General features: G+C 39.5%; 2 protein-coding genes across 2 annotated transcripts in view; both read right to left on the reverse strand.

Annotated features, from left to right (window-relative positions):
• Positions 1–231: 231 nt before the first annotated feature.
• bola1 (bolA family member 1) lies at positions 232–5,363 on the reverse strand. The gene is made up of 2 exons (XM_067447970.1): positions 5,232–5,363; positions 232–918 (listed from the first exon to the last, which is right to left on the reverse strand). The coding sequence occupies exons 1-2, from the start codon at positions 5,293–5,295 to the stop codon at positions 449–451; spliced, it is 534 nt and encodes a 177-aa protein (XP_067304071.1). The 5' UTR covers positions 5,296–5,363; the 3' UTR covers positions 232–448.
• A 5,507-nt stretch (positions 5,364–10,870) lies between these two features.
• The window catches only part of sv2a (synaptic vesicle glycoprotein 2A), a 49,745-nt gene continuing 48,332 nt past the window's right edge, over positions 10,871–12,283 (reverse strand). The window contains exon 13 of the mRNA XM_067447971.1: positions 10,871–12,179. Within this exon, the coding sequence (XP_067304072.1) occupies positions 11,996–12,179 (184 nt within the window). The 3' untranslated portion in view covers positions 10,871–11,995. The remainder of the gene's footprint in view (positions 12,180–12,283) is intronic.

Below are 12,283 nucleotides of genomic sequence, written 5' to 3' on the forward strand. Positions count from 1 at the left end.
AAAATTGAAAACCTTGAAAAAAACAATATTTCATTGTTTTGATAATATAATAAATGCAGCCTTGGTGAGGAGAAGCGACTTCTTTAATAAACATTTTAAAAAAATCATAATTATTCCAAACTTTTGACAAATATTTGGGGAAATAATTGTCACCACATTCTTAAGTGTTAATAAAAACCCTGCTAATTTTAATTCCAAATGATAAAAAGAAATAAACATTTCATTTTGATGTAAATTATAAATTGTGTTTTATTATTTTACTTAAACAATCCAAGCCAGAATAATATCATTTATTAATGTTTGTAGTGAAGTAGTTTAAATATTGAGTTTTAGAGTCGCTCAGCTCAACATTGCCTATATTCATGAAGCAAATGTTCAACTAAATAACTGCACATCTGATTATTAATACCCCATAAACAGTTTTTGATTCTGAAATGAAATGTCACAGTCAGTCTCGACCCGCCTTCAGTTTCTCAGCCATCGTGTCATCATGCTTGGATCCCCCCATGCACGGAGGGCTTTTGGCCAGGCTGGGGTTGCTGCTCCACTGCTGGGGCGTCTTGGCCTGGATGGCGAGGGCATGAACGCAGGTGCTGAGCTCCTCCCGCAGGGTCTCATTTACAAGCCGATGGCGCTGCAAAAGGGAAAGACCCTCAAACTGAGGACTCACCACCAGAACTCTAAAGTGGGACTCTGAACCAGGGGGCACAGCATGCATGTGACTCTCATTTATGACCTCCAGGTGCTCGGGTTTGAGGCCCTGGGTCAGTTTGGTCCGTATGGTGGTCTCTACAGGAGAGGGACTATTGGGATCCATGTGAGGTTGGTGATTGGCCAGCTGTCTGGATAAGGCAAGGGTGCAGGATGAGGGACGCAGGCAGCGGAGAGCACTGGACAGCATCAGGCGCAGGAGATTACCTGCAGGAAAACATGGACAATCAAAGAGAAATTTGTTAAACCCAGATTTCCATTAAACACCCCGAGCACAATTGGCTTTCTTAAAGTCCCCATGAAATCAAAACAGAAATTCTTTTTATTTTTTTTTATTTCATGGAATACTGCAGTTTAGTATAAATGTTTTATCTGTGCATATTGTTTTTGTTTCTAACAAAAAAAAAAAACAGAGTTCCCCTCCCTCACTTTCAGCGACTTCTCTTCTCTTGATGCATTTACCGGTGGAAGGGCGGAGCAACCTGTCACTCACGAGAGATCGACCAATAGCAGACCACAACCGTCCAATCCAATTCCCCATGGACAAAATCAAGTTGCGTGCTATATTTTTTCTTGTTCCAGAAGCTATTTCACTCAGATACACATCGTAATAAGGAAGAAAAGGCAGTTCATGCCAACTTTAAATGGATAGTTGACCCAAAAATGAAATTTCTGTCATTATTTAGTCATGCTGAAGTTGTTCCATCCAAACCTGTATAAATGTCTTTGTTCTGCTGAACACAAAGGAAGATATTAGGAAGAATGTTTGTAACCAAGCAGATAGAGCAACCATTGACTACTATAGTGGGGGGATACTATGGTAGTGTGACCCTTTAAGGACTTAAAAACTACAAATATACACTTATGCATTCTGTAACATACTTGTGATGTGTACATGTGTAATAAAGGAGATATTTGATGGATTTTGCAGTGAGGAGTTGATATTTTTTATAATGATTTTCATAATTTTATCAAAACGGTTGGATGATTTACATTGAGACAAACCAACTAAGACATCAAAACATCAGAGAGTTCACCATACTGTATACTGAGGTTTATGCTTCTGTTTATTTACTTTTATTAAACCTCTTCAAATAAGAAACAAGCATCATCACTGTTAAAGGGGGGGGGGGGGGGGGGTGAAACACTCAGTTTCAGTCAATCTCATGTCAATCTTGAGTACCTATAGAGTAGTATTGCATCCTTCATATCTCCGAAAAGTCTTTAGTTTTATCATATTTATAAAAGAAATATAGGCTGTACAGAGTCTTTCCGGAAAAAACCGAGCGCCTGGAGGCGTATCGTGTGGGCGGAGCTAAAGAATGACAAGCGCGCAAAGCGGTGACGTCCTCAAGCGTGGAGGAACCCATTGCTATCTCAGCTAATACAGATAATGATCCACAATCAAATCTGAGGGAGAAATAAATTGAACAGGAGAAACGGCAACATCAGGACGTCCGTCTCTGTGGTATGTAAGTTACTGTATTTAATGGCCTCTCCACATTTCAGTGTGTTTACTCGCAGTGTATGAGGACATGATTCGGTTTATGGACTATTGTATGCGACTAGACCTTAGAAGTAGCAAGCAAAACGGTTTTGCACGTCAGAATACTGTAACGTTATACAGAGAACAACAATGGAGTAACCGTCATTCAAATGCGCTAATGAAGCACGCGATCGTGTCGTTTACTGATGTTTACTCATGCGTCCGTAGCCAAAAGCAGACATTTGAAGCAGTTTAAGTTAACTCACCGGCTGCTTCCAAAGCAGGACCGAAGCTCTTCTTTGGTATGATTTGGTAAAGTCCTGACAGCAGTGGCGTGTAAATCCATTTTGAGACACAACTGAAACGATGTTGTGAAGCTTCTCGTCATTTCTGCGTTCAAATCGGTTCAAATGCAGCGCTGCCTTCCCGGAATGCTGTGCTGAAGCGTTGAAGTCGCTCGACGTCACCCATAGGAATAAAGAGAAGCGCGGCGCCACATAAGTGTTCACGGACGACTGGATCTGCATCTGAGAGACTGTTTACGGCGTGCTCACGCGCGCGCACCCTACCGGGAGAAGAGCCCGTACAGCCCATACAAGGACCTTCCGCTCTTATTAACGTCAAATAGACCCATACTTGAAAAAAACTCGCCGAAACTTGTGAGAAACCGGAAGGAGTATTTTTGACACAGAAATACTCCATCAAACGTCCAACATTAGTTTTTGAAACTTTGTCTATGTTTAGGATGGGAATCCAAGTCTTTAACAGTGTAAAAAGCTCAGTATGCATGAAACAGCATTTCACCCCCCCTTTAAATGACAATGGCCCTCATTTATCAATCTTGCGTAGAAACTGGTGTATATGTTGGCGTAAGATTATGCTTACACTCCTCTCAACGCCTGATTTATGAAGCTGTGCGCACCTCTGCAATCCAGGTGTACGCAATACTTGCCCTTGATAAATGCCGCGGCTGCAATCGATCGTCATTAGAATAACACGCCCCTATATATTCAAGTCTCCGCCTCCCCCACGCCCTCATTTAACGCCATGGACACACGGAAGACGGCAAAGAAGCGAAACTTCTCCGACGTGGAGATCTGGCGCGCCTCAAACATCTTACTAGTCCAGTCCTCAGGGCAGTGATTAGGACATAAGTCAATGGGCTGACTCCCTGATCAGTGCCCTGACTACTGAACTAGTGAGATGATTGATATGCGCACATCAAGACCATCACCAGGGAAATGGAAAAAAGCGAAATTGCTTTATTTGGGAGTTTAAAGAGTGGGATTTTTGTCACCTTTGTCCTAGTGGGAACACCTTTGTCAGGGCGTTTTGAATTATTACAATTTTTGCAACATTTCATCTTCTTTTTCTTTCCGCTGTTCCCTTCAGGGGTCGCCACAGCAAATCATCTGCTTCCATCTAGTCCTATCCTCTGTATCCTCTTCTCTCAGACCGACTACCTTCATGTACTCCTTCACTACATCCATAAACCTCCTCTTTGGTCTTCCTCTTGACCTCCTGCCTGGCAGCTCTAACCTCAGCATTCACTTTCTCTCCTCTGAACATGTCTAAACCATCTCAACCTGGCCTCTCTAACTGTCTCCAAAACAACTCACGTGCTGTCCCTGTGATGTACTCATTCCTGATCCTATCCATCCTCGTCACTCCCAAAGAGAACCTCAACATCTTCAGCTCTGCTACCTCTAGCTCTTCCTCCTTTCTTTTCCTCAGAGCAACTGTCTCCAAACCATACACCATCACTGGTCTCACTACTGTTCTGTGCACCTTTCCTTTCATTCTTGCTGACACTTTTATCACACAACAGACCTGAGACTTTTCTCCACCCATTCCAACCTGCCTGCACACGCTTCTTCAACTCTTTTCCACACTCCCCATTGCTCTGGACTGTTGACCCTAAGTACTGAAAATCCTGCATCTTCTTTACCTCTTCTCCCTGTAAACCTCACTGTTCCACTTGGCTCTCTCTCATTCACACACATGTATTCTGTCTTGCTGCGACTAACCTTCATTCCTCTTCTCTCCAGAGCAAACCTCCACCTCTCTAGACTTTCCTCCACCTGCTCCCTGCTCTCACAACAGATCACAATGTCCTCCGCAAACATCATAGTGGATGGAGATTCCTGTCTGACCTCATCTGTCAGCCTGTCCATTACCACCTTAAGCAAGAAGGGGCTCAGTCACCGTGAAGTCCTCTGTCTCACCTATGGCACACCTTACCACTGTCCTACTGCTCTCATACATATCCTGCACCACTCTAACATACTTCTCCGCCACTCCAGACCTCCTCATACAATACCACAGCTCCTCTCTTGGCACTGTCATATGCTTTCTCTAAATATACAAAGACACAGTGCATCCTGTTAAAAAAAAAAAAAAAAAAAAATGATTGAAAGTTTTACAACGAAGAAACTTCTTGAATAATAACTATTAACAAAATGACTTAATTTGTAATGTGCACCACCAGAGAGGGGCAAAAAAATCTATAAAATTATTTAAAATTCTCCAATATGCTCTATTAACTGATAAAGAAAAGAAAACTAATATTACAATAAATTAAAGGGTAAAAAATATGTTAGTATTTTATTTGACGGGGGGCATAAAAATGCCATGACCAAATTCCAGAACTCATATTTTTTCATCTCAGACTGTTACTATAGTAACCTTGCACGTGCCAATACAGACAAACTTGCTGCAACGCTGTCGAAATATCTGTATAAAGAGGAACTGTCTGAATACTTCAAACATCCGTAATTCCAACTGCAGAACCGAGAAACATATATATGCTAGTGGATATCTATGTTCTCGTTTTAATCTCTTAAATAAATGTCATGCTATGGTATTGATGTCGCAAAGTTCTTGCAGCTTTCATATTGACACCCAGCCGAAATGGCTGGAAATTTTCTAGATTTTCTGACACAGTTGATATTTAAAATGTATTTCCAGCACAGTTTTATTTAAACAAATGACACGTGCCCGAGAAAATACACGGTCAAAATATTTCATAACTCACCTTTAGTCTTCTGCCTGTTGTTTTTGCAATAATATACCAAGGAAGCGAACAGGAAGCGAGTCATGAAATCCTCCTTCACTGTTTAGATGGCGGCCGGCGGAAATTACTCGACTGCCGCCTAGTGGCTGGAAAGAGAGTTGTGTCACATTGGCTACATGCACTTTCGTACATTTGCACATTTGTTTTGGTTATACTAAACAATTTTGGTTTTATATATATATATATGTGTGTGTGTGTGTGTGTGTGTGTGTGTGTGTGTGTGTGTGTGTGTGTGTGTGTGTGTGTGTGTGTGTGTGTGTGTGTGTGTGTGTGTGTGTGTGTGTGTGTGTGTGTGTGTGTGTGTGTGTGTGTGTGTGTGTGTGTGTGTGTGTGTGTGTGTGTTACATACATAAAATCGTTTTCAGAAAATGCTTTAATTCAAAATTCAGTAACAAGTTGGTGATACCGCGATCGGACAGTAAGTTACAATCAGAACTTACGGTTGCTGTTTATCTCAATATATCAAATATACTAAAATTCGTAATTGTTTTGTTGTTAAAAAGTAGCACACATATACTGTGTGGTATACACTAATTGTCTTAATTTATGTTCACAGTGATTCCATACAAAGTTGACGTAGTTAACCACAAAAGCTGACAAGACCTAAATAGCCTAATTGTTTATCACGGTAGCCTACTGTAGATTTATACCTTTCAAATTTCAGGCCTAAATTTACAAAAACATAATTGCTTTGTTTAAAAAATATTTTTTAAACAATCTGGGAAGCATTAGATAACATTTTGACTGTTTGACATAGATATGCCATCCTTTTATGCTGCTTTCCTGCCCTTTTGTTGAGCATGCCAATAAAATATTTTAATTTATATGGAAACAGGCTTTGGACCTTCTGCAGAACATCTATGTTGGTGTTTCATGAAAGAAAAAGTCATATGAGTTTAGAACAACAGGAGGGTTAGTTAACAAACTGATTTTGGTTACATTTTATTTTAAGGTGTACTGATGATTAACTACATGTACAGTGGGTATGGAAATTATTCAGACCCCCTGCCATGAGTCTTTTTGGGAAAGATGCAACAAGTTTTTCACACCAGGATTTGGGGATCCTCTGCCATTCCTCCTTGCAGATCCTCTCCAGTTCTGTCAGGTTGGATGGTAAGCGTTGGTGGACAGCCATTTTCAGGTCTCTCCAGAGATGCTCGACTGGTTTTAAGTAAGGGCTCTGGCTGGGCCATTCAAGAACAGTCACAGAGTTGTTGTGAAGCCACTCCTTCATTATTTTAGCTGTGTGCTTAGGGTCATTGTCTTGTTGGAAGGTGAACCTTCGGCCCAGTCTGAGGCCTTGAGCACTCTGGAGAAGGTTTTCGTCCAGGATATCCTTGTACTTGGCCGCATTCATCTTTCCCTCGATTGCAACCAGTCGTCCTGTCCCTGCAGCTGCAAAACACCCCCACAGCATGATGCTGCCACTCCCTTGCTGTTGGGACTGTATTGGACAGGTAATGAGAGCAGTGCCTGGATTTCTCCACACATGCCGTTTAGAATTAAGGCCAAAAAGTATTGGTCTTGGTCTCATCAGACCAGAGAATCTTATATCTTACCATCTTAGAGACCTTCAGTTGTTTTTAGCAACTCCATGCAGGCTTTCATGTGTCTTGCACTGAGGAGAGGCTTCCGTCGGGCCACTCTGTCATAAAGCCCCAACTGCTGGAGGGCTGCAGTGATGGTTGACTTGCTACAACTTTCTCCCATCTCCCGACTGCATCTCTGGAAGCTCAGCCACAGTGATCTTTGGGTTCTTCTTTACCTCTCTCACCAAGGCTCTTCTCCCCAGATAGCTCAGTTTGGCCTGATGGAAAGCTCTAGGAAGGGTTCTGGTCGTCCCAAATGTCTTCCTTTTAAGGATAATGGAGGTCACTGTGCTCTTAGGAACCTTAAGTGCAGCAGAAATGTTTTTTGTAACCGTAGCCAAATCTGTGCCTTGCCACAATTCTGTCTCTGAGCTCTTCAGGCAGTTCCTTTGACCTCGTGATTCTCATTTGCTCTTTTGTGAGCTGTAAGGTCTTATATAGACAGGTGTGTGGCTTTCCTAATCAAGTCCAATCAGTATAGTCAAACACAGCTGGACTCAAATGAAGGTGTAGAACCATCTCAAGGATGATCAGAAGAAATGGAAAGCACTTGAATTTAATATATGAGTGTCACAGCAAAGGGTCTGAATACTTAGGACCATGTGATATTTCAGTTTTTATTTTTGAATAAATCTGCAAAATTGTTAACAATTCTGTTTTTCTGAAGAAAAAAAAATAACTTAAAAGATTTTAGATAATTGCTGCAATATAACAAAGAGTGAAAAATTGATAGGGGTCTGAATAATTTTCCGTACCCACTTTATATAGGGTTATGGATTGGTTTAGGGTTAGTTGCATGTAATTATGCATCATTTATAGGTATTACTTCTACATGTAATGTGTAACAAGGACACTAAAATAAAGTGTTACCCAGATTTGTTTTTGTTTAGTATGCAAACAAAGTTTGTCTGAGTGGTGCATCAAGAACTCAAATAATCTATTCAAGCATTATACCATTTGTTTATTATTTGGATGTATGTTTTAAATCCACTGAGGGACAGTTTTACCTGCACAAGCGCAGTCCAACCCCCTGAATACGAGTCAAAAAACGAAAAGTAAATCTCTCACAAACTGTAATACAGAACCATTTCGGTAAGAATGGAATCTATATTCAGCGATAATGTCAACATTTCCATTCTCATGTACAAAAAAACAAATCACAAAATGAACAACATACAGTAGTACTCTATTTCTCATGTTCAACATTTTTTTCTTTTTGTTTTATTATTCCACATATTTATTCATTTACATACAAACATCTACAATCTCTACAGCACAGTACAATGATAAGGTGATAAACTCTCTGTCACATTTAAATTATGGTAATACATTGAAACTGACAAAGCATCAGAAGACCTATGGTATATTCGTAGCGTAGAGTACATGGATGTTGGCCTGTTTTCTTTCGGCTGCTGTTTCATCAAATATGGCCAGCGGACATTTTAGTATGCTTTCTTGCCCAATAGTTTGGGGGCAGAGCGAACTTGTTTACCACTTATTGCTTTGATTTCTTTTTGCACACAAGATCGGTTGCTAAGTGAGCACGTTTAGAGATACAAAAGACCCTGTAACAAAACCCAGATGTCTTACAACCAGTACACAATCTTAAGTGATGACGTGCACCAAATCCAGGTCTGCTTGTACACAGAGATAAGTCACTGCTTCACTGAGATTAGTTACTGTAATTCACAGCATACAACAGCAATTCAATGAAGGGAACAACGGCGACACATTAAAAGATGTGACCATATGAAGGGTTACAAACTGACTGCTGGACGGTGACATCAAATAAGTTCTATATTGACGAATGATTGGTTGTGCATACAAACAGTTCACTGACAAACCAAATCTTTATTGGTTATCTTTTTCAACCATTCTCTAATTGTGACCAGCTTTCGGCTTATTTTAACTGATAAGTTAAGTCTTGTTAGGGGTGGGCGATGAACCGGTAGACACGATTAACTGTTAGAAATTTGTCAAGCGAAGATTTAGGATTGTGTCCGAAATCGCATACGACCACTAAAAAGTATGTTCTATGTATGCTGCTCATAGAGCGAGTGAGAACTGAGTGCTTTTTGCAGACTAATCAGGCTTGAACGGTTAAATACTCATACATATGTGTCAGAATGACCATGTATTTGCAAGTAAAGATTCATTTAGGTCTTAAGTGAACATAAACAGTTGAGAACGAACAACACACGTCAGTCTTAAAGTGACAGCATCCTAATTTACCTGCAGTCGACTCGTTATTAATGTCAATCAAACAACAGAGAGAAAAACTCTCACTGCTCTTGACTGAATCTCTTTTGTAACTTTAATAAGTATAAATGTATATTTTATTTACAGTGAAGACTGCATTGCTTTTTACACATCTGATTACTTTATACAATTTGTGTAGTATTATTTCGAGTGCTTGAAGTTTCTCAGGTAGGTCTATTTAATGTGTGTCTTCTTCTATTGTTTACTTATCTTCAGTAAGCATTAGAGCTTTTTTAAACTTAGGATTATGAGTTTTTTGTGATATTGAAAATGGTGACAAGAATTGACATTTTATTGGAATTCAACTTTTTTTTTTATAACTTTATTTAAAGCAAAAATAACTGTCTCGTGATGTATATATTGTTATTGTGAAATAAAATGACTCATATCCTGATATCAGTTTTTGGTCATATCGCCCACCCCGAAGCCTTGTTTTTCATATTTTTTTTCTTTATTTGCTTGCTTGGATCATCACCACACCCTGCTAGAACGTCAATGTATTACAACTCATATTTTCGTCTGCCATGATGAGAGATCTGCCAGTAGAAACCGAGGAAAGTAGAAAATATTTGGCAATTTAAGATGCGCACGTCACACATGGCACACATACGGATTGTCACTACAGCATCTGTGACACTACAGGTGACTGAAGGTCACGGCAGGGGTGGCAGTTTCTACGACAGTTCGTTTTAAAATCATGTGACGCGTGGCACTGCGCAAATGCTGTTTTCTCCAATTGAAATAATAATATGTTAGGCTGTTATAAACATTTTAAGCGCTTGAAAGTTGCATTTTGTTTGGTAACCACTTTGTTTAAAGTGTTTTTAAATCTAAAAATGATTGGATGAATTGTGTGTCTACTCTGAGCACAAAATATGGCTGCTATCCTACAAAATGGCAGTAAAGAACATTGAATGACACCTAAAACTGTTGTTGCGTAAGCGCCGGCTGTGTTTAAAACGACAGGGCTGAAACAGCTTCCAGCCGGGTGGGGTTTGTCTTCTCTGAATTTTTTAAATTTTTTTTGCTTCAATATCTGGTTATTAAACCAGTTTTCCATGACACTCCATGGAACTAGTATTAATTGTGCTTGGTAAAATGTAACAGAATCGGACAAGTTGCACGGCTTAGTGCTTGTCCTAAAAGGATATCCATGGTTTTTGCTTCCCGTCAAACGTTACAACACATCATCGAGTTTTGACTTTCGCTTCTTTTTGATGCTATATTCAGTTACTGCTACCAAGTCACCAAAAATTGAACATCAGGTCAACAATGATACAGCAAAAAATTCACCCTGCATGTGGCACTACATCTGTTTCTACAGACACTCAAAGTAAAAAATACTATAAAATCAAACCCTCATAAACAGTTATATAAATAAATACAAATATTCAGAGAACACTTCACATGCAAGCACACGTACTTCCATACTTTACACACACACACCCACATACAGACGGATACCTCTGTTTCTTTACAAGAACACAAGAGAAAACATGAAGGAGGGCGTTTGTGTGTGCTGCAAATCAGTGGACTTATTCAGACATTTTTTAATATATTTGCTTTGATAAAAAAATTAAATCCCTTAATGAACAGAAAAACTGTATATACATACATCAAATGGAATCTATCTAAGACATTATGTTGATACTAGTTCAACATCTGAACAAGTAAATATTTATCATATATATATATATATATATATATATATATATATATATATATATATATATATATATATATATATATATATATGTTTGTATATTTAATAATAGTTTGAATGTTCAAACAGACAGACTTGAATTACAGCTAATTTGTATATATTTATATTCAATACATAATTTACATAATCATCAAAATAAACGTATCGTTTTTAATCAAATCACATTGTGCTTCATTAATATTTCTCCCTTGTTTTTTTTTCACGTGTTCAATGGATTTTTTTGAAGTAGAACGGGGCGGATGTAAGGTTTGCGCACATTCAAAACGGCTGCAAACTCTCTGGAACACAGTATAAAACAGTGATGCAAAATATGAATAATGGCATACTAAACCATACAAATGACAACCTATCATGTCACTTATCTCATATTTTACATCATGTCCAAAGAATCATGGGTAGAATAGCGCAATACAGAGCACTTTCCTCAGCTATGTTCACCATCTTCAAGCATACGTTGCGCTTCGTTGCATGCACAACACTGTCAATAATCACACATTTTGAAAGAACCCAATTCGTCAGATGGAGTGCAACAAAAAATGAGTCAACCAATGATACACTGTCTACAGCCATGTGATGTTAGCATGTATGCTGTAAAACATCTAAAAAGCAACGAGAGCTTGAGCCGATATAGCAGACGATTGCGGCATCACACACTTCTTGGGACACAAAGGACAAGAGTAAAGCAACAACAAGAACCATCACCAGCACCACTAGATCAACACTGTCCATTCAAATATATCTATCTACTGATTTCACGGGTCCTCAGTGATGGTTTTCAAACCGCGTGATGGCTTGGGTGAAGATTAAAGGGATAGTCAAAAGGAACATGTTAAATTTCACATTCGTACCATAACGCAAATCTGGAATGTGTTTAACATGGCAGTTTTTCCACACACACAAACACACACAATATTCCTGTGAGACAATGTGATATCAGCAGGGAACATATTTATACATGAAATCAAATTAAAATGAAATAATAATGTAATTGCACATATTGGAGGAATGAAGATATCTGTAAATGTGGGATTTGTTTCGGCTGCTTCCAGCATTGCTCACTCATGGACAGGGATTGGGGTTTGGGGTTTAGGGGGCGGCGACAAAGTCGGGCATTCCCTACTGAAACGCTGCCAACTGCTGGCTGGAATGCCACACTATTGAAGCACCTGACCACGAGTCTCAGGGAGCTTGAGAGCCAAGAAGCTTCCGACAGCCAAAGCCCCCGACGCGAAGAGGATCGGCACCGCTTTAGTGATGCCCACGAACGACTGGAAAATGCTGATGCCCAGTACTGCGGCTAACTTACACAGGGCGTTCAGAAACCCGAAGGCTGTAGTTCTGAAAAAAAGGAGAAAAAGATTTAAAAATGACATAAAATGGATCTGTCTATCCATCTGTATATGCTTGTCCTACTATCTATCTGTATATCTACACTTCCGTAC

This window comes from Pseudorasbora parva, chromosome 7 (genome assembly GCF_024679245.1).
Source record: "Pseudorasbora parva isolate DD20220531a chromosome 7, ASM2467924v1, whole genome shotgun sequence".
Classification (NCBI taxonomy): domain Eukaryota; kingdom Metazoa; phylum Chordata; class Actinopteri; order Cypriniformes; family Gobionidae; genus Pseudorasbora; species Pseudorasbora parva.

Bases quoted from the DNA above. Each gene is read 5' to 3' on its own strand.
- bola1 (XM_067447970.1), bottom strand. From the start codon at position 5,295: ATGACTCGCTTCCTGTTCGCTTCCTTGGTATATTATTGCAAAAACAAC. The intron at 919-5,231 runs GTGAGTTATGAA...GTTTTCCTGCAG, and splicing joins CAACAGGCAGAAGACTAAAG to GTAATCTCCTGCGCCTGATG.